The following is a 26,738-nucleotide window of genomic DNA, read 5'->3' on the forward strand; positions in this document are numbered from 1 at the left end:
GTTTGCAAAGGAGGGCTGGAAACGAGAGAGGGAAAGGAAACTGAGGCATATGGAAGTGGGGAGCAGGGTTCAGTAAGAGGGCAGGTGATCCTTGTGTTTATTTTTTGAAATGGGTCCATCTGCAAGTGCCAGCAGCAATGCATCTAAAGCAGAATCAAAATACTTTTTTAAAAAGTGTTTTTAAAAAAATAGGCTGCGGAGAGAACTCAGGCATCCTGAACCTCAGCCTCTGCCCTCTCCATTTGGAGACGAGGATTTAATCTTTGTGCCCAGAACAAACACACTGGAACTATGGATGAGCCAAAATTGGGGGAGGGGGCTGATGGGGGTAAAAATCACTGCTCATGTCCAGGGGTGCTCATTAATTGCTCCTTCACACATCCTCAAGCTCACAGACCACAGGCCTAAGCCCCTTGATTCCTCGCTGGAGTCAAGCACCACAGAACCACACACACCCCTTCGGTCCAGAAGGTTCTGGTTCCTTCTGAGAGCTGAGGAGCGAAGTCGAGGATCCTGGCTGACTGCAGCATTCACAAGAGCTGGTCTATCTAGTGGCCTGAGGGGCAGGAAAATTTTGTATTGCTTTGGGGTTTATGGCTTGGAGAAGAAAAGATGTGAGTACACTCTGTGCAGCAGGGAGGAAAGGGTTAAATAACTGCACCCAGGAAAGACTGCAATCCTGGGGGCTGGGAGAGGGTTTCCTTAGCAGGAGAGCTCCCAGGAACTGGGATATTTGGGGTCAGGAGAGCTAAGATGACCCCCGCTGCAAAGCCAGCATAGAATTTGTCTTGGAGCAGGTGGGGTTGAGTGGGGGGTCCGCTTGGCCCACTGCCCCCTGCCTTAAAAGTTCGGAACCTGGAATGTTATTTGCATGTATTAACATACATGCTGCAAAAGTATCCGCATGTATAAACATATGCAGATGCAAAACACCAGAGTCAACTGCAGTCTGGAGGGGAAGCAGTTGGGGTGGGTTGGAGAGTGGTCTGGGAGGTGCTGTTCCTGAATCCCTCCAAGAGGTGGCAGCACCCAAGAAGTCTGGTTTCCTTTCAGTACCTGAGAGCTTCACAGGCCTTCCCTGGCTGCTGCAGTACTCATCTTCTTCCACTTGATGGCAGCATGAGCTTTTAGAAGCTGCTGCTGCTGCTATAGCTGTAGCTGGATTAGCCACCAGGTGGCAGCACCCGCTAGCAGTGCTCACTTTGGCCAACAGGTGGTGTCCATGACCAGGTAAACAGAGAGAGGCAGTGGAAAGAGGCAGCCCCTGGGGGTCTTTTAGTCCTTGCAGGACTCCACTGTTTGTGTTTGTTCTTAAGCTTCTGGATGGATTGAGTTTGCTTCTGCCTCTCTGCAATTAATAATGGCTTGCAGAGCAGCATTTATCAATGTTATCGTAAAGGGCAGCCTTCTCAGTTTGAGGAGGAACATTGCAGGCTGGGACAACCATAAAAGGTGCACAGCCACTTAGGCTTCAGCTGTTTGCCAGGGCGGCATGCTTGCCTTAGAGGGTGGATGTTGTGCCTCTGAATGAGTTCCTGTAGCCCAAGCTTGGCAGTCAGGAGGTCCTGGGATTCAGCCCTCTCTCCTTGTCCCAGAATCAGTCCTTTGGCCTTCTCATGGCAGGAAGTGGCCGTCTGCTGTTGGTCAACATGCCAACGCAGCTGGGATGGGCAGAAGGTAGATCAGGATCTTCTGGCAGATTTCTGGATGATTTACAACAGGTCACCAAGGGCTTCTGACTCCAAAATCTTTTACAACAGCAGGACCAACAAAAAAACCTCACACTCCACCGATTCAGTTCTGGTTTGGAAAATGAATCTCCCGGCTCAGAGAAGCCCCTGTTTCTTGTGTGTGCCTTGGCCTGGTTGGAAGGACGTGGGGTTCAAGTGAAAGACGAAGTAGATCCAGCAAGCATGACATCTCCCTGTTTTGCAAGCTGGCAACAGCCATCCAGGTTTCAGACTGTGGTCTTCCCTAGCTGCATCTAGAGGTGCCAGTTATTGAACCCCAGATCCTTTGTGTTCAGAGCAGGTGCTCTACTGTGGAGCTGTGTCACCTCCGCTTAAAATAAAGATTCTGGTCCTCACCGTTCAGAATAAAGGGATGGAGGAAGCTGCCTTAAAAGTGAGCTGGTCCATCTTGCTCAGTATTGTGTGCACTCACGGCACCAGTGGCTCGCCAGAGTTTCGCATTTGGGGCTCTTTCCCTGCTCTACCTGGTGATGCCAGCAGGGTTGAACTTTAGGATTGAGCCATCGTCCTTTGCTCAGGCTCTCACGCCAAAAGACGCCTGGGTGTGATTATTCCCCTTCTACACACCTGGAGCTCACATACTGCCCATGGATTCCAAGAAGGGCACCCAAGACAGTGAAGATGGGCCCTGTTCTATGGGTCCGGCTGCCTTCTGACCCTCTCAGCTTCCCTCTGCCTGGGATAGGATGGAGGCCCTATGGGGTGTACGATTCAGGAGTGGCGACCGAGTGTGTGAGACAGGACAGTTGCAGCCACGCAAATGGCTGGGCTTGTGTGCTGGGAGTGTGCATGTGCCTGCAAGGGTGAAAAGATACGGTGAACTGGGGGGGGGAGTCTTTAATTCTTGGGCTGGGTCCCTGTGCGAGGCTTTGAGGGGTTCACCTCTGCAGGGGTGGGGCTGTTACTCACGCAGCGGACCTGCCCTGACTGCCACCCTGCCTGCCCCGTTGCAGGTAAAGGCCCCGAGACCCTTTTTGCCGGTCACAAACTCAACGACAATGAGTGGCACACGGTCCGCGTGGTCCGGCGCGGAAAGAACCTGCAGCTCTCTGTGGACAACGTCACTGTGGAAGGTAAGCCGAGGAAGGCCGCCGGCCCGAGCTAAGGGGCTTCAGCACTCGGGGAGAAAGAAGGTAGTCCTTGGGACTGCAAAGAGCCAACATCCTGGCATCATTGCAGGCGGGTGTGTTCTCCTGCACACTCCAAGCAGTTTTTCCAGAATTGTTGCTGACAGTTCTCCGTTTCTGCCACCAGGTGGCACTGAGTGAATTTGGGAGTAGCTGGCTAGGAGGGACCGTGTCTGAGTTTGACCACTAGGGGGCACATTGGGCAGGTGATCCAGATTAGGAGCTGCCAATGTTGACAGAGAGAGAGGGACTGCTAGCAGTATCTGAGTGGGCAGGTCTGGACTGGGAGTGTATGGAGGGGCTGTGGGGAATCCATAGCAAGGAGCAGGAACCTTGCCAGCCTGCAGAGGGGCAGAGTTCCAGGCCTGGCTAAGTATCCCCTTGAGAGGGCAGAGAGCCACTGAGTGTACGGTGCGGAACAAATGCTGTCCATTTGCTTCCCTTCTCTCCTTGGTCCAGTTCTCACCACTCGCCAATAGGAAAGGAGAGGCTTTTCCTTGCTTCAAGAGAGACAGTGAGCAGGAAGGAGCTCTGCCCAGCCTGATCAGGGGAGTTCTGTCCCCGTTTTGGCCGTGGCCTGAGATCTTGTGGCAACCGTGTGTCCTGTCCCCCCGCCTATTGCCCAGCACCCCCTCCTGGCTCCATTTTAACAGTGTGCTCCCCCTCCTACTGTGCTTGGCCCAAGCAGGGCAAATGGCCGGCGCCCACACCCGCCTGGAGTTCCACAACATCGAGACGGGCATCATGACCGAGCGGCGATTCATCTCAGTGGTGCCCTCCAACTTCATCGGCCACCTCAGCAGCCTGGTCTTCAACGGGATGCCCTACATGGACCTCTGCAAGAACGGGGACATCAGCTACTGTGAGCTGAACGCCCGCTTCGGCCTGCGCAGCATCATCGCCGACCCCGTCACGTTCAAGAGCAAAGCCAGCTACCTGGCGCTGGCCATGCTGCAGGCCTACGCCTCGATGCACCTCTTCTTCCAGTTCAAGACCACGGCCACCGACGGGCTCATCCTCTTCAACAGCGGCAACGGGAACGACTTCATCGTGGTGGAGCTTGTCAAGGGGTGAGGGGTCCACAACGGGGCGCTGGGGGCCCCTGTCCACATCCTGCCAGACCTAGCCAGAATGACCTCCCGTACACACACCTGTAAGCCCCGCCTCCTGGCCCAGGAGCCCCGCCCAGCAACATGAGCAAGATCTATGTACACCATCCCTAGAAATCCCACCTGTCAGCCAGAGTGCTGCCCCCTCTCGCCTGCTGCCTCAGGCAGCACAGCCAAGATGCCTGCACAAAGGCCCTGCCTGGTTCCTCAGGATCTCCTTCCCTGCTTCACCCACTTCGCTGATGGATGACGTACGTTTCTAGCCCACTTTTCCTCCGAGCAGCTCCAGGCTGCATACAGGGTTCTCCCTCTCCACACTTTATCCCCTCAACAACCTGCGAGGTGCCTAGGCTGAGAGAGGCAGTGACTGGCCCAAAGTCACCACCCAGTGGACTTCATGGCCGAGCAGGGGATTTGAACCCTGGTCCTGGTCTGACACTCTTTACCGTCACAGCACGCTAGTTGCTTTCATCCTCTCCAGGCCCTGACTGAATCCTCTTACGGTGGTTCCTCAGGTTGCATACGCTTCAGGTTACATACGCTTCAGGTTACAGACTCCACTAACCCAGAAATAGTGCTTCAGGTTAAGAACTTTGCTTCAGGATGAGAACAGAAATTGGGCTCTGGCGGCGCGGCGGCAGCGGGAGGCCCTGTTAGCTAAACTGGTGCTTCAGGTTAAGAACAGTTTCAGGTTAAGAATGGACATCCGGAACGAATTAAGTACTTTGCCAGTCCCAGGAGACCCCAAATACAGTGGTACCTCAGGCTAAGTTCCAGTTAGAAGCCACTCTGAATATTTGGGGGGGGGGGGACACAGATGTTTTGCATACAGAAGGTCCCGGATTCAGTCCCTGCTGCCTGCAGTTAGAAGGACCAGGTAGGAGGTGAGACTTTGGAGAGCCCCTCCCAGCCAGCATAGAGAAAAGAGGCTGCCACTTCTTCATTATTTTGCAGTCTGCCTACAACCATGTCTGCTGCTCATTTGCCAGAGGGGGGCAGCAGGGGGCAGTGGCATAGTGTGGGGGGTGCAGGGGGGGCCGACCGCACCGGGCGCAACATTTGGGGGGTAGGGTTAGGGGGCGCAAATTACTTGCCTTGCCCCGGGTGCTATGCCACTGGCAGGGGGTGAAGGGGGAGCTGTGCCACTTAAGCTGGGAACAGCTTAATGCACACACACAAACACACATCTAGGAAATCTTGAAAAACCAACACCCTCCTTGCTGTGTGTCCGGGGAGAGGCTCCTTTATTCAATCCCAGGCATTCAGGAAATGCAGGACCCACTGGTGGACGACCCCATGTGCTTGGTGGACTGGGCTTGACTCAGGGCTTGTCACGTGTGGCTGGTGCTGGGAAGGCTCTCCTGCCTGCCGGGGGGGGGGGGTGAAGTCAGGCTGGACAACCCTTTTGATCCCCTCCCTGCCTTCCCCACCCCCATCCCGCTTGTTCCTGCAGGTACATCCACTACGTCTTTGACCTGGGCAACGGGCCCTCGCTCATGAAGGGGAACTCGGACAAGCCGGTGAACGACAACCAGTGGCACAACGTCATCGTGTCCCGCGACACAAACAACGTGCACACGCTCAAGATTGACTCTCGCACCGTCACACAGCACTCCAACGGTGCCCGCAACCTGGACCTCAAGGGTGAGCTTACCAGGCCGGCCTGGCTCGCAATACCCTCGCTTGGCACTAGAGGGCAGCCTCCTTGCAGTTTATGGGAATGCGCTGGTACGTTTGGAGTGGAGGTCCAGTCCCCTCTGCCCTGTTGAAATGGACACACGTTTCGCAGCTCCTCTATGTGGCACTAGGGGGCACTGTGCTGCCAAATTAGGTGGGGGACAGTTTTAATCTGCCTACATTTATAGCATCCCGTTATTGTTATTTTAGGCAGGTGCCCTGTTTTGTTGGTCTGATTTTATGTGGGTGGTGGCTGGCTGCTCAGGAATGAAACAAAACAGCAGCAATGATGCCCCAAGCCAAGAGCATCTGCTCCCCAGGACAGTCCAGCAGGCACACCCTTCCCCTCCCTTGGCCTATGCAGATTTGCTGCTGCCTCTCATCTTTCTTTAGACTTGGTGGGCTTGTTTTGCATTGTGGCAGTGACATCTTTTTATGCTCAAGTGTTGATTTGATAGTTCTTAAGTTGACTGGATCTGACCAGCTTCCCTTTTCTCCAACCACAACCATGGTCATACCTCCCCACCACCAAAACACACACAGCCACACAGGACTTTGGGCATTTGCTGTGGGGCAGGGGGTGAACTGGGAGGTGCAGCCTGGGGTCTCAGGGCCCCTCATGTGTTCGTTCCACCTTGCAGGGGAGCTGTATATTGGAGGCCTGAGCAAAAACATGTTCAACAACCTGCCCAAGCTAGTGGCCTCGCGGGACGGCTTCCAGGGCTGCCTGGCCTCCGTGGACCTCAATGGCCGACTCCCGGACCTCATCGCCGACGCCCTGCACCGGATCGGGCACGTTGAGAGGGGCTGTGATGGTAAGGGGGGGTGCAGGGTGGGCCAGGTCTGATTTGGAGCAGGGCACGGGTTAAGCACACACTCCCCTCCTCTGCTGCTTCTCTGTTTCAAATTCCTTCCCCTCACACCTGACCCAGCTTTTCTTTCTTTAAAAAATGTGCTCATTTCCTTTAATTCAAAAGGCTGTTTCCTCTGGAATTTGCATTCTTCCATTAACTTTGTCATCCAGACAGTGGCTCTGCCAAGCAATGCCCCTCCCTTCTTGTCCTCCCAAATTTTCAAGGCTTGAGTAGCAATTTTTCTGACTTTAGATGTAATTGCAGCGCTGGCCAGCCCCGTGCAGACTCTGGCGACAAGGCCACGGAGGCAGGGGATAGCGTCTGGGAGGCAGCGAAGCCTTATTTGCATTCCTAGTGGGCTGCTCTTGTGAGGCCTTGCTCTGTGGTCCCTTGCCTCCGCTCCCACCCACCCCCAAGCTGGGGTTTTGCATTAAAAAACACACAACACCCTCATTTCATTTTTGCAGTAAAGCAAGAATGCACAAATGCAGTATTTCTTTCTAAATATGTTTAGCTGGAACATCCTTGTGCTGCTAAGAGCTTTGAAGAGAATCACATTCACCTTGAACTGGCCTTTGGTGCACCAGAGCTGAGGGGTGGCTGCTGACGTTCCCCAGAGTCCTCCTGGATCAGATGAAAGGGAGCCCATGCAGTCCCACTTTACGTTTCTCACAGTGGCAAGCCGGAGGGAAGTCCACAAGCAGGACAGCTGCAGAGCTTTCCCCACTCAGGATATCAGCTAGCACTCTAAGGCAGAGAGCTGGTCTAGATGGGCCTTTGGCCTGATCCACCAGAACTCCTCTTGTGTTCTTAGGACTGGGAAGCTAGAACATAGCAATCCTGGCTAGTAGCCGCGGATAGCCTCATCCTCCATGAAATTGTCTAATCCTCTTTTAGTGCCTATCTTGCAGGAGGGAGTTCCATAGTTTAGCTCTGAGCTGCGTGAGGAAGGACTTTCTTCTGTCTGTCCTGACTTCTGACGTTCAGCTTCATTGCCCATCCCCAAGTTCTAGTGCAGGCATAGGCAAACTCGTTTTGAGACTACAGTTCCCATCATCCCTGACCACTGGTCCTGTTAGCTAGGAATGATGGGAGTCCCAAAACATCTGGAGGGCTGAGTTTGCCTATGCCTGTTCTAGTGTTAGGCAAGAGGGAGAGAAACTTTTCTCTAGCCACTTTCCCCATGCCATGCGCAATAACATACTCCCTCCCATGTTCACAACCCCTCATTCACCTCTCTCCTCAACTAAAATGTCCCAGTCAGTGTAACCTTTCCTCATTTGTCTTCAGGCCCCTCCAGACGTCCTTTTCCCTTGTGCATTCAGGATGATTTGTGTTCATGATGGTCCTGGGGCAGTTTGTCGTGATACCTGCCTGCAGTTGGGGGGGGCAGGCAGAGAGGCTGCTTTGCTTCCGACGAGTGCATGTCCCAGAAAGTCCTGTGGAAATCCCGTAACTTCTTACACCACCCATGCTCTGGTTTGTTTTTGGTCCTGCTTTCGTTGTGCTGCGGTGCAAAAGGTGCCCTTCCATACGGCAATCATGCAGCAGCAGAACATGGAGGAAGGAACGTGGACAGGAGCCCTGCCTTAGCAGCTGCACCAGCAGACTCCTGTTCACTAGTGCAGACTGCTGCTGCAGCCAGGATGCTGAGTGGAGCACCTGGATGTGCACCTATTACACCTGTTCTGACGAAGCCGTTCAGCTACCAGGCCAGCATTTAAGGCCTTGTTGTTAACAGCTGAAGCCCTGAGCAACTAGAGACTAGATTACCCGAAAGAAGTCTGGAGAACACCACAGGGTAGTGACCTTTCCCGCCATTGCCCCCGCACGTGGCATGCTGCCATGATGCTCTCTGCCCTGCGTGAAGCAGACTCCCTTCCACTGGCTTCGGGATACTTATAAAGACATAACTTTACCTCCTGGCTTTTCCTGACCCACAAGGCTGGAACCCTCTTGCATTAGTTTGAATCCCATGGAGTTCTGCTTTATTGCCTTTTATAAGCTCTCACCTGTTTCTATTCTGCTGCTTTTCTTGGTTTTTAATGGTATTGATTTTCTTTTAGTTTTTTTTAACAAAATAAAATTGTTTGCCATATAGATATTTTAAAAATACTAAGCTGTTTATAAATGCCTCTAAGTTAATAAATAGGCAAGCACTTCAGAACAACTAATACAGTGGAAAAGTGTGTGGAAGGCCCAGTATAAATCCACTTCTAATGCAGAATATATCCCCACCCCACAAAAAAAAACCCCACCCAGTCTGAAGGAACCCCCAGTCAGCCATGGGGCTGCAGAATTGTGCCTCAGCTTCCTGAGCCATCTTCAAGGGCAGCCCCACACAAAGAGGAGGCCAGCTGCCCACGTAACAACTGTGAGCCAATCAAGGAAGAGGTCAGCTGATTAGACGAGCTGTGATGGTGGCGATGATGCTTTCCAGGGCCTGCCATGTGGTAGGCAGAGGCAGACAAGGCAAGGGAGGACTAGGGAACCCCTGAAAGCCCTGAAGTCTCCCCCTCTTGCTTTCTCTCTCTTTGGCCCCTCCCGCTAGGTCCCAGCACCACCTGCACGGAGGACTCCTGCGCCAACCAGGGCGTCTGCCTTCAGCAATGGGACGGCTACACCTGCGATTGCACCATGACCTCATATGGTGGCCCCGTGTGCAATGACCGTGAGTAGGAGGGGGGAGATGGGAGTGGCAGGGAGGGAGGGAGGGAGGGAGGGGAGGGGCAAAAGGTGGAGCTTATTAACCCCAAGGGCACCCTGGACACTGAGCAAGGCAATGAACTAGTAGCGCCACTTGGACTGGGGCTGGCGTTTTGTAGACTGGAGCCCTCCTCCTCCCCTTGGGGAGTGGGCCCAGTGCTGCCCGCCTTCCCTCCCTCTGGCAGCCTGCTTCCTCAAGACCTTTTGCTCTGTGGGATAGGGAACAGAGGGCAGTCGAGTCCCCAGGGGAGCAACGGGGGGGGGGATGTTTGTGTGTCTATTGGTGGTCTTGTCACCCGGGGGCACCCAGGAAGCTTCTCAAGGTCCACAGTACCCGTGGCTAGATGAGACCGAACAAAACGAAGGAATAAAAGCAAGCATGCGGTTGGCGAAACCACATGAGGTTCACTATTAGGAGCGACACCGTCAGGTTATTATTAAAATGCCTTGTGCATTCCACAAATGCGTATCAGTGGAAAACGAGTCATCTCTTTGTCTCCAGAGTTAAAGTTCACACTTTATAGATAATCTGAAGGAGGCGAGGGTGGGCAGGAAGGAGAAAGTCACATGGCACACGGTAGAGAACAACCCTCCCTGAAAACGCGAACCCTCACACACACCCTTGCGGAAAAGTGGGAAGGAGTTGCAACAACCTTCACTGCCCCACAGCAGAGGGAGACTGTACCTCTTGCCACAGCGGAGGGCAGCACTAGGGCAAATGGGGGAATTAGGGGTCCAAGTGTCTTCCTTGCTTCAAGAACCTTCCAAACGGCAAAGGGGACTATGAGGGAAGGGGGGATTCAGCATTGAGAACTGTGTGAAGATGGCAATGCCTACACCCCACTCAGTGACACCCCCTCTGCCCCACTGAACAGATGGGAGCCAGAAGGTGAACTCTGCACCACTACGACTGAATTGCACAAGCCACATACACACACCCTGACACCCCAGCACGTTTCATTGCTGAGCTTCTCAAATAATTGTGGCTGGTCTTGTATTGGGTTGGGTGGAACGTCTCATCCGCCTGAGAATTTGCACCAATATTTGTAGGTGAGATTGATCTCTTTTGCCGCCGCCTGTACCAGGTTTGCCTTTGGCTCATAAGGGTGGAGTCTGCAACCAGATGCTCCAGAAAGGCAGCGTCTCAGAGTGGGATAAGTAGAGGAATTGGGAGGGAGGGAGAGTGGGTGTCCCCAAGTTATCATATCTGCCGGGAGCAAGGAACATATGGCACAAAAGTTCATGGAGGACTAAGGTTCGAGCTTGGAACCCAAAGGTGGAAAGAAAAGGGGCCTGGGTGGGCAGGGCAAAGTAAGGGCCCTCCCAGGTTGAGGGAGGACAAGTCCCCTGGTGGGGGCATGGCATCTCTTCTCCCCCTCGCCCCTTCTCAGAGTAGCCCCTCTGCAAACCCTGCTGCCACTTGGCAGTCACCATGCACTATAATTAATCTCACTTTGTTACATTATCTCTGTATGTGATGCACGGCAGATTTTCATCTTTGAAAAATTCGCTATAAAAAGCAAGGTGCTGGTAGTCTAGGGCAGACCATCCTACCCCCCACCCCAGCTGCCCCCACCCTGTTCTGTGGAAGACAGAGCAGCCGAAAGGGCTGAGATGACAGGAGAATGAGAGGTTTCAATCTGGGGCAGGGGAGTATCTGTACTCAAGAGAGCTGCTGAGCAGTGGGAGGGGGTTTGTCTCTCTGCCTGGGGGGGGGATGACGGTGGGCTTTTCTGGTGGGTACCTGGCAAGGAGGCCTTAGGGAGTAACTGCCCTGTTGGCTGGATGGGCTGGGGTCCATTCCAGTTCTACGCTGGGGGTTTTCCTCCTTGTGGTTGTGCTTGCAGCGGAAGGTACTTAACTTGGCTGGTATCTCTGCAGCAGTGCAGGCCTTAAGGGAGACTCTCTGAGGAGTGGCTGGGAAGGAAGGGCAAGGGAACAGCTCCCTCTCCAGCACTGAGAGAACCATATTTCTTCTGCATAGTTTTCATCTTGACAGTTCCCTTGCTCAGTTTTTAACAAACAATTGCCTCTGTGCCATGCCATGGAAGTGAAAGATGGGAAAGGAGGTTTGTGGGGGGGTTTATGGGAACCTCTCCTGGTCCTTCTCAGAGCTTCCTGGGGGGGAAGGCCAGGGGCTGCTGCCTCAAGAACTCTTGGTGAATTCAACAGAGCCAGAGCACATCAGGCCAAGGCTTAATCTGGAACCTGTTTTCTCTGCTAGGTGCATCTCTCCAGGAAACAGAATGCCTTGTATGTGCAGAGTGCCTTTACTTCGCTGCTGCTGAGCGCTGCAGCCTGGTGCCCCAGACATTTTGGTCTATTTCTCTGTAGTGACTGGGGCTGAAGGAAGTTGTCATCCAAAACATCTGGAAGGCACCAGGTTGAGGAAGACTGTAGTAAAACAGGAACATAATCTTAAGTCCCATTGCTAAAGTCGCACACAAATCAGAGATTTTTTGAAAGTCTAGAACTAACAAGAGTAGCATTGCAAACAGCATAAAAAATCAGCTGCCAACCTCTTCTTACCTGCCAAGACTAAGCTGAGCACCCCAAGGTCATACCATTGCCCACCTGGAGTCTGACACCCAGCTCCCCACACCACCCCCCAGCCTAGCATACACTATTACTGGTGCCAGAGAGGATGTGCTGGTAGTTGTGGGGGGGGCATCCTGTGGTCCTTGTTAAATGCATTCAAGCCACTGGGCAAACAACCTCACCTTGGCCACCCATGAAACTTCCCAGGCTAGAGCTGGGCTGCAGTTTGTCAGGAGACACATTTTCGTTAAATGCTCTGAGAATTTCCTTTGGCAAGCCTCTGCCTCTCCTCCCTGCCTGGAAGAAAAGGGTCATTTAGTCAAATATTCACCAGGATATTTCCCACCTTATTTGTGCATGCAGGCCTGGTAGTTGGGATTTTGTGTCCCCCACGATGCCCTGTAATGACACTTGGTCCTGGGCATCGTGGGGGATGCAAAATGGCTTCTGGATTCGCAAAACAAAGCTTGTGCTGTTGCCGCTGCTAATTGCCAGCCCCTCCCAAGAAATGATTAGGAGAAATTTACCACCACAATAACTCTAAGAACAAGCTGCAAAATCCCCCTGCCACTGCCTCCAGCATATTTCTCTGCCAAAAAATAGGGTGGAGAATATATGCATCTTCTGTCCAAGGAGCTCAAGGTGTCATACATTAGAAACTGAGAGCCGGTCATTGGCCAAAGGTCACCCAGTGAACTTCATGGCTGAGTGAGGAGTTGAATCTACCCAGCACCATGCCACACATTTCCCTCCCAGGCCCCAGGTAGGAGGTCTTCCCACCTTGGCATTTGTGACAGAGCCCTCAACTTCTCTACCCACAAAAGCCGCACACACACAACATTTACTTAGCATTCTGTGGGCAGAGACTTGTGATACACAAACGCACACATGTGCATACACAAGGAACAGCGCAACAGCCTGAACATTGGAAATGGAACATTGGAAATGGAGTTTTTTGTTACTTTTGGTTAGATTCTGTGGCTATGAGGTGGGAATAGTTATCTATCTTACCTTATCCACATCTGAAATTTACATCTTGCACCTTCAGTATAGGTTGTCTTTTCCCAGGGTGCCTAACACAATGGTAAGAAGCAAAAGCACAATATAAAATTATAATAGTGCTTTTAAAAGCATGCAAACTAATACAGTACATCAAATCAAAGCAGCAAATTGAAAGATGTAATGGCTAGTTTAAAGAGGCTGTAAAGTCAAACTCATACTGTATTAGCAGTTCGTTAAAAAGACTGGGAAAGTAGAAATGCCTAGGCCTGGTGCCTAAATGTTAAAGTAAGGACGGCTCCAGGTGGGCCTTCTAAGGGGAAGGCATTCCAAAAAGCAAAGAGCCACTACAGGAAAGGCTCTGTCATCTCTGCTGCACTTCAGAAGGGAGGAGCAGGCTAGAGAAAGGATTCAGGTGATGCTGATGTTGCTCAGAATCCAGAGCCCCCCAACCCACTGAGTCTTCTTATCTTGGGGTCAGCCTTTCTCTGTTCATTCCCCACCTCTGAAGCTCCTACTTGAGCTGCCGGCTCAGTTTTCCAAAACGGTCAGAGGCAGGAAAGGGGTGGGATGAGCTCTGCTCTGTCACTGCTTGCGGGCAGAGGCTCTGCATTTCTCACACCCAATTTGGCAACCAGACATTCAACAGGCGCGCGCGCGCACACACACACACACACACACACACTCACCCAGTTGCGATGTCCCTCCATGCTAGCCAACACTTTACCTTTTGAATGTATTTCTGCTGAAGCACAGCACACCTGTCAAGAGAAAGGCACTACATGCTCCTCTCGGGGGGGGGGGGTCGGGGTGTTCTGCTCCATGTGCACCTCCCCAGAGGAGGCTGCATTTCAGTTTTAGGGACCCTGCCTAAGCCCCAGAAGAGGTCTCATTGCAAACATGGACTGGGATAAATCAGGAGATAATGGGTGTGGAGGACACTCTCTCCAAGTCCCAGGAAGCACGGTTGGGGTTTTTTCCTTGCTATCTCAGGAGTCTTTTGGGTGCGTGTTTCTGTTCCCCCTCCCCGCTGAGCCCTCCTTCCCCCCACCCACCACCTCTGCGCCCTGCAGTTGATGAAACCACTTGCATATTGGGGCTGACAGCCCAATCCATTTTAATGAGGCAAGGGGCTGGCTAACGAGGTCCAAGGAGTCTCTAACAAGGCTCTATTAAGCCAGTCCCCTGAAGCGTGCCAGAGAGGAAGGGGACAAGGGTCATTCTCCTCTCCCCCCCACCACAAACACTGTTGCCCTGTATTTAAAGAAGTTGCTGGGATGGGTTCAGGGCCCTGTGGCTGGATAGTGAGTGTCCAGAATACTTTTTCCTGGTTACAACACCAGGGGGTCATCTGAAGTGTCTCTGAGCACGTGCAGGGTGACAGTGCTGTACTGATCAGCCAGAAAGTCAGGAAGCTGCCCTGACCCTGCCCATCTGTGGCATACACACACCCCTCTGGTCAAAGGCCTTGTCCCAGTTTCAGGACATCATTCTATCCACGAAAAAGGCACTTGAGGAGCGCTGGGGGGGGAGGCCCAGAGGGCCACATCTGGCCCCCCCAACTGAACCAGGATGCAAATACAGAAATGATTGCTGTATTTGAAACAGAAAGATGAATACATCTCATCACAATGGGGCAGACAACGGCCAGGTGAGCTGCGTGCCTGCCCCCGCTGTACAGGTGGTGCTCACCGTCGATAGGCATTCAAGTCTGTCCCCCCCCCAAAAAAAAATTCATAAGGTGATTTCTCTTTAAACCAGATTTGGGCTGAGCGAGGACTACCCTTCTTAAAGCAGGGCACCTGGGCACCCTGATATCAGAAGAGCCATTTATTTCCACACCTGGCACCGGAGTCCAGCAGCACATCCCCCCCCCACACACACCGCTTCTTCCCTCTTCCTGCTTCCCTCTTCCGTTTGCTAAGCTCCTGGCTGTCGCAACATGAAGGCCAGTCTTATTATAAATCAGAAGGGAGGCCATAAATAGCCAGGGCTGGTAGATTTACACAGCGAGCTGAGAAATACGGCCCAACGCGGCAAGAAACCCTGTTCACAAGTTAAGGCAGACTATTTGCAGACCGCCTGCTTGCAGCAGAAGCCTCTCCTCCTTTCTTGGCTGACTGTGAATCAGTCATCATCGTCCCAGCATCCTTCCCTTCTCCAACTGCACCCCAGAGGTGGCTCATGTCTCCAACCTGGGCTTCTCCCACTAGGCTTCAGATTGTGAAAGCAGAATTTAACTGTAGGCAGCGCAGCCCAGTGTCTGTTTCCTGGCCTAGAACAGGACAAGGGTGTGCCTCTGGCCATGTGCAGAATGCATTCTTCCCCTCCCCCCCAAAAAACATGCCAATGGTTGCAGCCGGCCCTGGCCAGCCTCTCTGAGATTAACAGACTCCCAGGCAGCCCTGCTCTGTCTCTGTCTCTCCTTCCTCTCCCCTCCCCTCAGTCTAGATGCCTCATTTGCTTCAAAGAACATCCCAGTCTCCTCCAGTCCCTGAACTACTTCCCCAGCCCCTTGTGCCTGGCCACCTGTCAAAGCCCAGCTAAAAAGCTAGATTCTGTCCGAGCAAAGTTGGGCAAGTTTGTTCTAAATAGGAACATGGCTGTCAGTTGGGGGGTGGTGGCTCTTGTTACTTGACCTGAGCGCAGCACCCAGCTTTGGCCAATCCTCAGGGGGCAGCAGTGGCTGTGGTTTCCCTACACTCTCTCACACAGGCATGCCCACCCTCATCATCAAATGATGGTCTTGGGGGAAGGCAGCGCAATTTGCACCACCCCCACCCCGTAGGACCCTGGGTTTGGGGGAGGGGCCTTTGAGCTCTCTATCAACCCCCTATGCTCTCAGTGTTGCTCTAGGTTTTTTGGGGGGGGCATGTGAGGAGACAAATTGGCTTGGAGGACCAGACCATCAGCCTCCCAAGCTGGGAGTTGGCCACCCTTGTGGTAAATATTAAAGTGCATGGTACTAGTTTTGTTCTATTTCCACATACTACATCTCTAGTCCACTTTTCCTCCTAGGAGCTCAAGGCAGCATACAGGGCGCTTTCCCCCTCTTACATACTCACAATGACCCTGTAAGGTAGGGTAGGCAGAAAGACAAGGAGTGGCTTAGTGGGGACTTGAGCCATTTCATCCTCTCCATGGTCCTGCGAGGTAGGTAAGATGCAGAGAGAAAGTGTATGTAAGAATGACTGGCCCAAGACCTCCCAGCACCCTTTGTGGTTGGTGATTTCAGGACGAGCTTCCCCACTTGCCAGGGTGGCCAAGCGCCCTGCTTTACAGAGGGCAGCCCTCTGTTTGAAGGACTGTCCAGTCCAAGTCTGGTTGAAAGACAACCCTGAGATGGGAGGCGGGGAGGGGGGGCTTGAAATTGCCTGTGAGCACCAGGGTAGCAGCCGACTGAGCAGACGGGGCACCAAGGCCTCTCCTCCCGCACCTCTGTGGTGCAAGCTAAATATTTCTGCTGATGATGCATCTCCCTTCTTTGAGGACGATGTGCAAATGGCTACCTTAGTGCAAATGTGACTTCCTTTCTCACTCTCAGCCCACTCCCAGTCATAGAATGAGAGAATTGTAGAGTTGGAAGGGACCCTGAGGATCATCTAGCCCAAATCCCTGCAACACAGGAGTATGCAGCAGTCCCGTGTGGGGATCGAACCTGCAACCTTGGCATTATCAGCACCACGCTCTAACCAACTGAGCTATCCAATTTGGAGGAGGAGGAGGATTCAACACTTGGCTGAGGCACATGAGAGAATATGTTCTCAAAGCCCTGATTAAAAAGGTTGATGGGAAGTGGAAGAACGTGTGCGTGCGTGTTTGGTCTTGTGAGGTTGTGTGTCCAGGCCAATTAGGACATGGGGGGGTGGCTTCTTCCTCCCATTAGTCAGATTGTTAATGGTCTTCTGATTAGAGAGGCCAGGCAGGGTTCTGGCCCCTCAGTAAAAGGGGGCACCCGAAGAGCACAACTTCAGCATCAGTGATGCGCCTGCCTTGTGCTTCAGAGCCATTAGCTGAGGCCGGAGCAGGAGCAGGTCCCTGCAGGGCGTCCGAGTGGGTAGAGACTGCTGTGAGCAGGGCGGCTGCAGCATGCAGGGGGGTGGCTCCCATCTCTAGGGTGCATGATGGCCTCCCTCCTTTCCAAAGAGGTCTGGTGTCTCTGTGTGTGCGTGTGCATGCGCGTACACACTGAGCCCCCCACCCTTTCTACCTAAACATGCACTGCACATCCCCTCCTCTTTGTTTACCGTCAACCTTTCCAGCCTGCCCTTGGCATTTGAAAAGGGGGCTCTTTTCTATGGCTCCTTTCTCATGAATCTATGGTGCTCTTGTGTGAAAAGCAAAGGGTGGCTTTTGCAGAAACCCGTTCCCTTTTGAACAGAAACATTGCACTGGAGACCTCCAATGTCCTTGTCAGTCTGGAGGAATGACGTGTGTGTGTGTGTGTGTGTGTGTGTGTGTGTGTGTAGCAGCCAGCCTAACAGGGCTGGGCCAAAGGCAGGATCAAAGGCAAACAACCTCAGGGTTCTTTGGGGTGCTCTCCCCCTTTCCAGAACGTGCCTCTCAGCCCACTAGGCTCACCTTCCCCGCCCCCGTGCAGCGCTGGGTGTGACTCACTTCAGGGGAAACCTTCTGACACCCCTTCAGCCTGAATAATCAAGGCAGGTTGGAAGGCGCTCTGCATAGCAATCACAGCCCACTTAATGAACCAGGCTTTTCTCTGATTCAGGGAGAAGTGGGTGCCAACACAACCTGCACGAACAATGTGTTTGTGGTTTGTTTCTAAAGGGAGGAAGCCCCATAGATGATCCCTTTTATCTCATACAGGCACTCGGTACATGCTCAGAGGAACTCTCCTTTGTCAGGTTCCAGGGTTGAGCCTCAGTGTTACCAAATTGCACGACTGAGTTTTAATTTTATGGGGTGGGAATATAATTCAGGGGTGGGGAACCTGCTGGTGTCCAGCAACTTCATTGAGGCGCTGAAGCCCTCTCAGTCTGGCTCTCAGGACTCCTCCAAGCCGGACACCCTGCTCTGCCCCATCCTCCAGTGCTTTTGCTTGCCTGCCTGGTGTCCTTGAACTGTGATAATGCAGCTTGCTTCCCTGGGTGGAGGAAGGACAGAGAGGGGGTGTGTGTGTGTGTGTGTGTGTGTGTGTGAAGAAACTTGATTTTTGCGTGGCTGGAATGGACAAAGCAAAGAGTCTCTTGCTGCACCCACTTTTGCCTCGGGTTCCACTTTACCATGTGCCCCCCAGAAGGTTGCCCTTGAGAATGTGGCCCTCAGATTGAAAAAGGTGTGGCTTGCGAGATGGAAAGTTCTCTAGATTTGGGGCACGTGGAGCTCATTCTGCAAAGGGGCCTGGGGTTGGGGGAGTGTGTGTGTGCGTGCACGCGCGTGCACCTCTGCTTATGGGGGGGGGCTGAGATTGTGGGTGGGAATCAGGCAGGACAGAGTAGTTGATTTGCAACCCCTGGTGCTAAAATTAAAGGAGAGATGACATGGCTTTTAAAAGCTGCAAATTAAAGTGTCTTGAGGCTGTTATTAAGGCCTTTGCCTGGCCTGGCAGATTCCAGCAGAAAAGCGGGCAGGGGGTGGGGTCTGAAAGCAAGCAAGGAAGCAGAGAGAATTGGGGGGGGGGTAAGGGGAAAAACATTTTGCAGGCAATATTAAAATCTGACATAAAATTAAAATTACGTTGGCATAATGAAATTGTGTACGGGAGCTGGGAGATGGAAAACAAAGCGAAATAGTAAAGGTGTCACCCTTAATTACGCTCACCTTCCTTGCATTCCTCTGCGTGTTGCGTCGAGGATGCGGGTACAAGGGGAAGTCCAGCTCTGCCCTCCCCTTAACCATCACTGCACAAGCCAGACAAAGACCACCCAGTCGTCCGCAAGGACACATTCTCAAAATAAGCCGTCTTGAAGGCTGGGTTGCCGGGATGAGGACGTTGCCCCCAATTTGATCGCGTGAGCGGAAACACAAAGATCTTGTGGGTGTGGGTGCCATGGCAAAAGGAAGGGTGACATTCCTTGAGCCCAGCACCCAGTGGTGACAGATGCTTATGTGGAAAAGGCAGGGAGCCCAAACAGGTGGTGGGGCCAGAGCCAATGAGAGGCGGAGCCAACTCCTTCTAGCTGCCCCACTTTGAACTCTAAAAAGGTGGCATGGAGGAGGAAGGCAGTGCCACCCCCCCTGAAGTGGCTCATAGAATTGTAGAGTCGGAAGAGACCATGTCCGACCTCCTGCAATGCAGGAATCCTTTTTGTCCAATGTGGGGTTCAAACCCACAACCCTGAGATTAAGAGTCTCATGCTCTACCAGGCAGGCTGTGGTTAGTGGGACAGTACCCCATCTGCCCAAATGGATCAACGCCTACTGGAGGCGCCATCTAGTCTCTCTGCTGGGGGCATGTGGTGGGTGGGAGTCTGCAGAGGTCATGGGGCAAACATTTCAACAGAGCATAAGAGTCCCTGTGTTGGGTCAAGCCACAGATCCATCTACCCCAGCACTCTCTTACTGACAGCCGGTAGTCAAATGGAATCCATCTTGCTTGTGGTTTATGTTACAAGCAAGCCGGCTCAATCCTTGGGCCTGGCTCTCCAGGGTTTCAGATAGGAAACCTCCAGCACTTCTGAGAGATGCTGCTGGGGATTGTGGGTAGAATGAGGGCTTCTGCAAACCAAGCAGCTGCTGTGCCCAATGGACCTTTTTTAACCATTTGAGTTAGTAGTCCAAACCCACTTCAAGTCCCCAAGTCCCCAAGTCAAGTCACATGCCACATGAAATACTTCATTATTTCTCCCCTAAACTGACCACCAAACCTGCTTAGCCAATTAACCCCCAGTTCTAGTGTTTGGAGAAAAAGAAAATACAGTGGTACCTCAGGTTACATACCCTTCAGGTTACATACACTTCAGCTTACAGACTCCACTAACCCAGAAATATTACCTCGGGTTAAGAACTTTGCTACAGGATGAGAACAGAAATTGTTCTCCGGTGGCACGGCAGCAGCAGGAGGCCCCATTAGCTAAAGTGGTGCTTCAGGTTAAGAACAGTTTCAGGTTAAGAGTGGACCTCCGGAACGAATTAAGTCCTTAACCCGAGGTACCACTGTATGCTGTCCATGCTCCAGAAAACCTCTTGCGTCATTCCTCTCCCATTCAGTTGTGCTCAGTTACCTCAAGGGTGGTGCTCTTATGTCATTTTGGACTCTGGACTTACTATCTTATGTGGGAAGGGGTTTTTTAAGGCGATGATGACTTTATTTCTTCACTTATTTCAAAAGGTGCCAAGCCAGCCTTGCTGCCTTTGGGGGCCCCTTCTGCTTGTTCTCTTGAGGGAACCTTGGGCACCTCCTGCCCCACACTGAGTTGCCCTAGTTTTTGGATCTTCTCCTGCTCTGTGATGCCCTCTTTGAGGCAAGATAACAAAATAAAATAAAAAAATCCCAGAAGGCTTTAGTCTGAGGCGCACAGTTGCAGTGTAAGATGGCGTTTACAGCTGTTTTATTGCCACTGTTTTAACCAATATTTCCTTACTATTGGATCTTCCTGGTGTTTATGTTTGCCTCTTATCCTGTACTTTCTAGGCAATTGTCTGAGCCGTTTTGCCTTTGCCCTTATGTTCTTTCACTCGCAGAACTGGTTCCATGAGGGGAAATGTAGGCCACAAGCTTTGACATCCGGGAGAGTCTAGGGAGGGGACTTGCTGACACTTCCTTTCACCCCACTGCTTTCCCCCCGCAAAACCCACTTTTCAGGACTGAATCGGAACAAATGGCAATCTGCAGAAAACCCGATTGCCATTTGTTACGATTCAGCATTAAACCGCGGGTTTTTCTGAGGGAAAGCAGTGGGGCAAACGGAAGTGTGAAGGAGCCCCCTCTGGATGTCAAAGCCTCTGGCCTACATTTTCCCTCCTGCAACAAGTTCTGTGGGTGAAAGAGTGTTGATTCTAGTTCTCAGTTAGTTAGGACAGATAGCAATTTGTATGTACACTTGCAGGGAAATAAAACGTGTCTCATCTTCTTTACATTTTCACTGTGCTCACCTTCTGGATGACACAGCCACTGCTCCTGTTTTACAGCTGGGGAACTGAGGTTTGAAGGTAACACAGCAAGCCCAGATCCAAGCTCAGTACTCGATTCATGGAGCCACACTGCAGGTGTGTGTGTCCGCCCCCTGCCTCCTCTTGCCCCAGCAGAACACAGGGCTCAAGATGGGCACCGGAGGGGGCTGTGATAACATCTGGCAGGAAGCAGCTGGTACCCGCTGAATGGCTTTGGCTGCTCGCTTTATATGCTGGCCACATGCAGGGAGAAAGCAAGAGGGGAGGGGGCTTTGCAGATTTTGTGGGGGGGGGAGGGGGGAGAGCAGCGTTACCCCCTACCAGCTCCTTCAGACAATGACAGATCCCAGTAGTTATGACTCCTTCTATACCCCCTTGTGTGTCCCTCCCCCCATCACTGAACCCTTCGGGTGTCCCTCCTCCCTTGACAGCGGCCTGCTCTCAGCTCTGCCTGGCACTCTGCACCGTCTGTGGGTGAGGTGTTGCTCTCACCCTCCTTCTGTGTGGCACAGGAGTGCAGCTGGTGGAGTGAGTCTCCCTGCGGAGGTGCTGGTGTGAAAGTCGCTTTGCAGGTCCCCGCTGACAAAATTGCGGGTGCTGCCTTTGGAGGTGGCGGCAGTAGGGTGCACACATGGCACCTGGACACGGTTTGCAATCTTGGTGCCTCCAAGACCAAAGACATGGGAGGAAGGGACCCCCCAGGGTGGCAGCAGTAGCAGCAGCAGTGTCGTTCTCCCCACTTTCAATCCTGCATGAGCGAGCAAGTCCCCAAAACTAAGTGACTAGTCCTCATTGGGGGCCAACCCATGATGCTTGTCTGCCTGAGTGGCACATGGGCCAATGGCAGATTTGCACAATGCGGTTTGGGCGGGGAAGAAAAAAAAAGAGCACCTGCCCATGCGCGGAGTGACATGGCGAGAACCAGCCTCCGTGCAGGTTTCCCTGGAGACAGAATTCTGGCAGCTGGGCAGCCCCAGTCTTGGCAGGGCCCCGCAGCCAGCCCCAGACTCTGGGCAAGAGCAGCGTGGTGCCCACACTTGGATGCTCACACACGCCCCATCACCGCTGCCATCCGCCTGCCAGCTCCGTCTCTCTATTATCTTCCCACGCCAGGCCAGAGAAATGTCAGGCGCAGGGATGGGACACGGAAGGGGGGGCACTGGGGTTGGAGATTAGGAACCCATTAGGGGATATTAGAATTTCATTAAGCACTGGGTTTTCTTGGCTGATATGGGCGTCTGGGGGAGGGGGGCACTGGCTTGAGGGCTCCTCACCCTGATTTAATGAAATGCCACTTCATGTAGCTGCTTCTTCGCCCCCCCCCCCCAATAAACGGATGCAGCCACGTCCATAGAAAGCTTTCACGAGCCTAATAAACTGGAAAGATTTGTCTGAGTGGCAAAGGAGTCGGAGGAAGGCAGTTTTGCCATAGCCAGGGCAGGGCACTCCTGGCATCATCGCCACCTCCTGGGTACGTTGGCCCCCACTCCCCTCTCAAAGCTGGGGGGCGGGCAGGGCTTAATCTATGGAATGAAGTTTCTAGGGCACAAGTCATGCCCCATGACCTGGAGAGAAGATAACCCAGATTTGAGAGGCAGTTCCGCACCTTAGTGGCAGCAAAGGAAAGGCACTCTGCATACGCTCAAGAAAACTCTGGCATCTTGTCAATAATTTGCGTGCGCTGGATGTTAAGTCTTGACACTAAAAAACGAAAAAACTTAGGTTCTAAACATGAAAAAAGTAAACCCCCTCCTCTTCCCCCTGTAGTTATATTTCAGTAGTAAGGGGAAAGAACTCTGCACATGATCCAGAGCACTGTCAGTACTTCATATCTTGAACACAGCACTGATAGGGAGGCAACCCAGATGCCCTGCCTGCTAGCCAAGGCTCCTCTTCCATCTGTTAGTGGCAGAACAGTGCAGTGGGGTGGGGGTGGGGGGCTGACATCTGACACCCACCTCCTGGCCCTGGTTCCATTGCCAGGGTGGTGCCTGTCCTTTCCATTCCCACCACCCCTGTTCCAGAGCTCCCCCCTGCTGTCTCAGGCAGGGCCCACTGCCTTCTGGGACTCTCTTGCCTGGGCACTTGAACTTCCCTGCGATGCTTTTGTCTTTTGCTTCTCCCTTCCTCTCTCTTCTTTCGGTTCTTCCTTCAGAGGATCACAGCAAAAGTGAGATGGCGAGAGAGAGTCTCTTCTGAAAGGGCTCCTTGGATTCTGCTGTGGGCCTGCTTTGCCCTTTCCAGACATGAGGCTGGGGTGCAAGTTGGAGGTTCCCCACCCTCACCTTGTTAATTGCACTGGGCCATAGGTTGTTTTAGACCTGCTTGGATGGCCTGCCCTCCACCCCTTCCTCAGTGCTGTGGGGAGGGTTGTCTGTGTAGAGGCACACTTCACATGCTCAGAATGCCTCTTATATTACTTATTCTTGATCCAGGGCCAAGTCCTAGCATTCAGGACAATCCTTGGTAGTTCAAACTGAGCCTGGAGGTGGGGGGGGGTGAGTGTTGAATCACAATAAGGGGCTGGACGTCTTTGTCTGTTTTATCCAAAGGGCAGCCCCTGGCATCTAAACCTTCTCCACTTCTGCAGAAGGGCTCTAGTTGTGGGTCAGGCCGGTGGGGCGGGGGCAGGAGGGCTGAGTGCCCCAGTTAGTGGGTCTGTGGAGAGGCTGGATGGGGTTGAGGGCAGGTGCGTTCTCAGCCGGGGTTGTTAACTGTTAGAAGCCACCACAGCCGTGCCACGCATCAGATGTTAGTGGCTAATCGCTTGCTGATCTCCATATGGTGGGAAGCTTTGCTTGCTGATCTCTGCTGTTCAAGGAACGGGAGAGGCTGAATGTTTTGGTCATTTCACACACACACACCCCGCCCCCCTGCTAGTTGACAACTCTGTTCTTCTAATTTCAGCTCAGCATTAAAAAAACCAAAACCCTTTCACCCCCTTCTGTTGTAGTTGCCTTCCTCATCCTCTTCCACAACAGCACAGCAGAGGTTTTGAGATGTAGCCTCTTCTCCCTGCTCAGCCATTTCCCCCAAAGAACTCTGCCCAAACACTTCCCATCACCTTTTTCAACACCCGCCACAAATTCTTCCACCTTGTTCTCATATGCTGCTGAACACATTTCAGAGAGATCTAGATCAAGAAGGCAGATGTCTGAATTATCTTTTCTTTTTCTTTCTTTCTTTCTTTCTTTCTTTTTTTTTTTTTGCATGGCGTAGTAGAAGAGCCATAGCTTATGGGTGAAGCACCCAGGTTTAGTCTGCACTGGACTCTCCAGGTAGGACTATCTGAAACCCTGGAGAGCTGCTGCCCGTCAGTGTAATCAATATTGAGCTAGATGGACCATCGTTATGAGACTCTGCATAAGGCAGCTTCTGACTCTCAATTGTTTAACGAAAACACCCCACAATAATCAGGCTGCTGAAGCAAAACTGGGTGGTAGTGATTAGGAATGGGTTTTTGTCTTGAAGCATTGTGAACTCAGTTGTGGTGCTGAGAAGAAATGCTTAGTTGAGCTGTGCCCAGCCCAACCATGTGGAATTTGTAAGTATTCCCATTCCCAAGATATTATTTCACACCTGGCTACTTTTGGTGGATCTGGGGGTTCTATTAAAAAACAAAGAAGACTCCCTGCCCAAGCCTGAAAGTGACCTGCCTCTGAGCTCTTTGAGCAGCCAGGGGTAAAAACAAACCCAGTCACAGGCAGGCAGTGCAGGGAGGAGGAGCTACTTCGTCAGGGAGTAACTCACACTCCTGTGTTTTGGTGCTCCTACAAACAGCAGCTCCTGCATTCACACTGGGCTATTAGAATAGAAGAATATTAGAAGAAGTGACCTGAGGCTGGTCCAGGCCAAAGGGGCCCATCTAGCCCATCATCCTGTTCTTGCCAACCAGATGGCCGACCAGATGCCCACTATGGGAAACCTACAAACAGGACCCGGGCACAAGCACATTCTCCCCTCCAGCAACTAGCATTCGGAAGCATTGCTGCCTCTGACCACAGGGGCAGAGTATAACCTCCATGGTCCATGGAGGCAGAAGGGGAGCAGGGGTCTCCTAGCAATTCTCAGCACCCGTAACAATCTACATTTCCTAGGAACCTTTAAGGGAAGCCATGACTGTTTAAAGTGGTATTGTACCTCTTTAAGTGTAGTTTGAGGACAGGGGCCTTAGCCTTTCACATGTGCAGAGTATTTTTATGGTTTTGCAACCACACCAAGAGAGAAAAGGTGTTCCTACCCAGTTTTGCAGACAGTAGAACTGAAGCCAGGAGACAGTGAGTGACCTGTTCATGAAGGGTAGTTGAGTCTCATCAAGGGCAGTTGTAACATATTCCTAAACTAGTAGAGATCCACCCCCAACCCCACTTACACAAAGAGAGATTTGGAGGAGGGAGGTGGAAAAGGGAGGAAAGCAACCTAAACTGCTCAAATGAAGGAGAGATGGGCAAGAAGCACTCGGGGATTTGCATGAAGGGGTTGGAGGTCAGCTCATATGGGTCCTCTTCCACGTGCCCAGGAGCACAACCTTTCCACACTGATCAGTAACCTGGAATATGAGAAGCTGCTTCCAACTAGCTCAAACTCTTTGTTCGTCTGTGCAGGAGGAGAAGCATCCAATGGCTCAGGGGGGTAGTTTGTATGAGTGCTTAGGAGGGAGTGGGGAAAGAAAAGGGGACAAACTGCCCACCACTGGCCTGTGGTCCCCAACAAAATGTGGCAGGAATAAAAAAATGGCTTTGTGCCGCAGTCTAGACCAGCGTTGCCTGCTCTGGCTGACATCTGCTCTCCAAGGAGGGTCTCAGGCAGAGAAAGGTCTTTTCTATCCTCTGTTTTGGGGGTTTTTTAAAAAAATGGTGGAGGTACCAGGGATTGAACCTGAAACCTGACTGCAATACCTATGCTCAGAACTATGGCGCACGCACCCTCCCCAGGAGATCCACCCATGGGCTAGGGCTCGCAAAAGGTGATGTGTTAGGACCCCCCCCACACACACACACCTGCCCAGAGATCTTTGGCAGAAAAGAGGCCTGTGCCAAAATTAGTCCTCTCTGCCATTGCTGCCTGAGCTTTGGCTGCTGCTAGGAGGTGGTTTTCTCCTTTTAGCTGGTTTCCACTTTAGCTCCTTCCTCGCCCCCACACAGACACCCACCCAGTCTGTCATTCCATCCGTCTCCCACCCGCTTGTATTTATAGCTCACAAACAGGTTGCAATCCAGGCTTTGGTGCTGCATCTTCCAAACATTGCATGGTACTGGGGGGTGAGTGTGGGATTGGGAGAGAGGAAGGCATCAGGGAGAGATAGGAAAGAGCCCCCGCCCCCGCCTCCCCCCTTCCAAATCCTGATTCATTCCCCAAACTGCCAAGAACCAAGGGATCCTGACTTGGGCTCTTAGTTCTCAAAAGGAAGAAATGAAGGAGATGCTTAAGCTGAAAGGCTTTTGCTGCCAGGTCTGAAAAGCTTGACCTCTGATCCCTAAGTTCTGGAGAGCAAGCTCTGGCTAGCAGTGATGAGAGGTTTTGCATGTGCTCAGAGACATATAGGACTTGCTCAGCATCCTGGTGTGTAGGGCAGGATGGGAAAGGGTGTTTTATGGCCACAACCCTCATACAGAGACCCTCTCTCCCTTTGGCTCCCTTCCCTGCACACTTGTGCCAATGACATCATACTGTATGAGCTCATGGAGGGAGATTTACAGCCCCAAGGGAAAGTGAGCTCAGAGGCAGAGCCATTAGGGAGAATGTCCATCCCAGAACTGCCAGGCATCCCTTTCTCCAGCCCCCCTCCACTTCTGGATTTGCTGAATGCAAAGGGGGCAGAAATCCCAAGGCTAGGCTGTGAAAAGAGACAAGGGTTACTCCTGGGAAGGCCCCACAGGTGGCTGTGAGCAGGGGAAATGGCTG

At 52.4% G+C, this 26,738-nt stretch overlaps 1 protein-coding gene and 1 long non-coding RNA gene across 25 annotated transcripts in view; one reads left to right on the forward strand and one right to left on the reverse strand.

Annotated features, from left to right (window-relative positions):
• The window catches only part of NRXN2 (neurexin 2), a 345,065-nt gene that overhangs the window by 185,958 nt on the left and 132,369 nt on the right, over positions 1-26,738 (forward strand). For 17 of the 24 annotated variants that reach the window (XM_081892963.1, XM_081892967.1, XM_081892957.1 and 14 more), the window contains 5 exons: positions 2,705-2,824; positions 3,564-3,948; positions 5,441-5,631; positions 6,306-6,479; positions 9,070-9,189. In XM_081892963.1, coding sequence (XP_081749089.1) covers positions 2,705-2,824; positions 3,564-3,948; positions 5,441-5,631; positions 6,306-6,479; positions 9,070-9,189 — 990 coding nt within the window. The remainder of the gene's footprint in view (positions 1-2,704; positions 2,825-3,563; positions 3,949-5,440; positions 5,632-6,305; positions 6,480-9,069; positions 9,190-26,738) is intronic. The other 7 variants (XM_081892964.1, XM_081892969.1, XM_081892966.1 and 4 more) reach the window with 1 other exon arrangement.
• Positions 10,761-12,837, reverse strand: LOC309358912. The gene is made up of 3 exons (XR_014163668.1): positions 12,774-12,837; positions 11,945-12,059; positions 10,761-11,618 (listed from the first exon to the last, which is right to left on the reverse strand). It is a non-coding gene; the product is annotated as an uncharacterized lncRNA (long non-coding RNA).

The sequence above is a fragment of the Podarcis melisellensis genome (assembly GCF_964234715.1).
Source record: "Podarcis melisellensis genome assembly, chromosome: 16".
Taxonomy (NCBI): Eukaryota; Metazoa; Chordata; class Lepidosauria; order Squamata; family Lacertidae; genus Podarcis; species Podarcis melisellensis.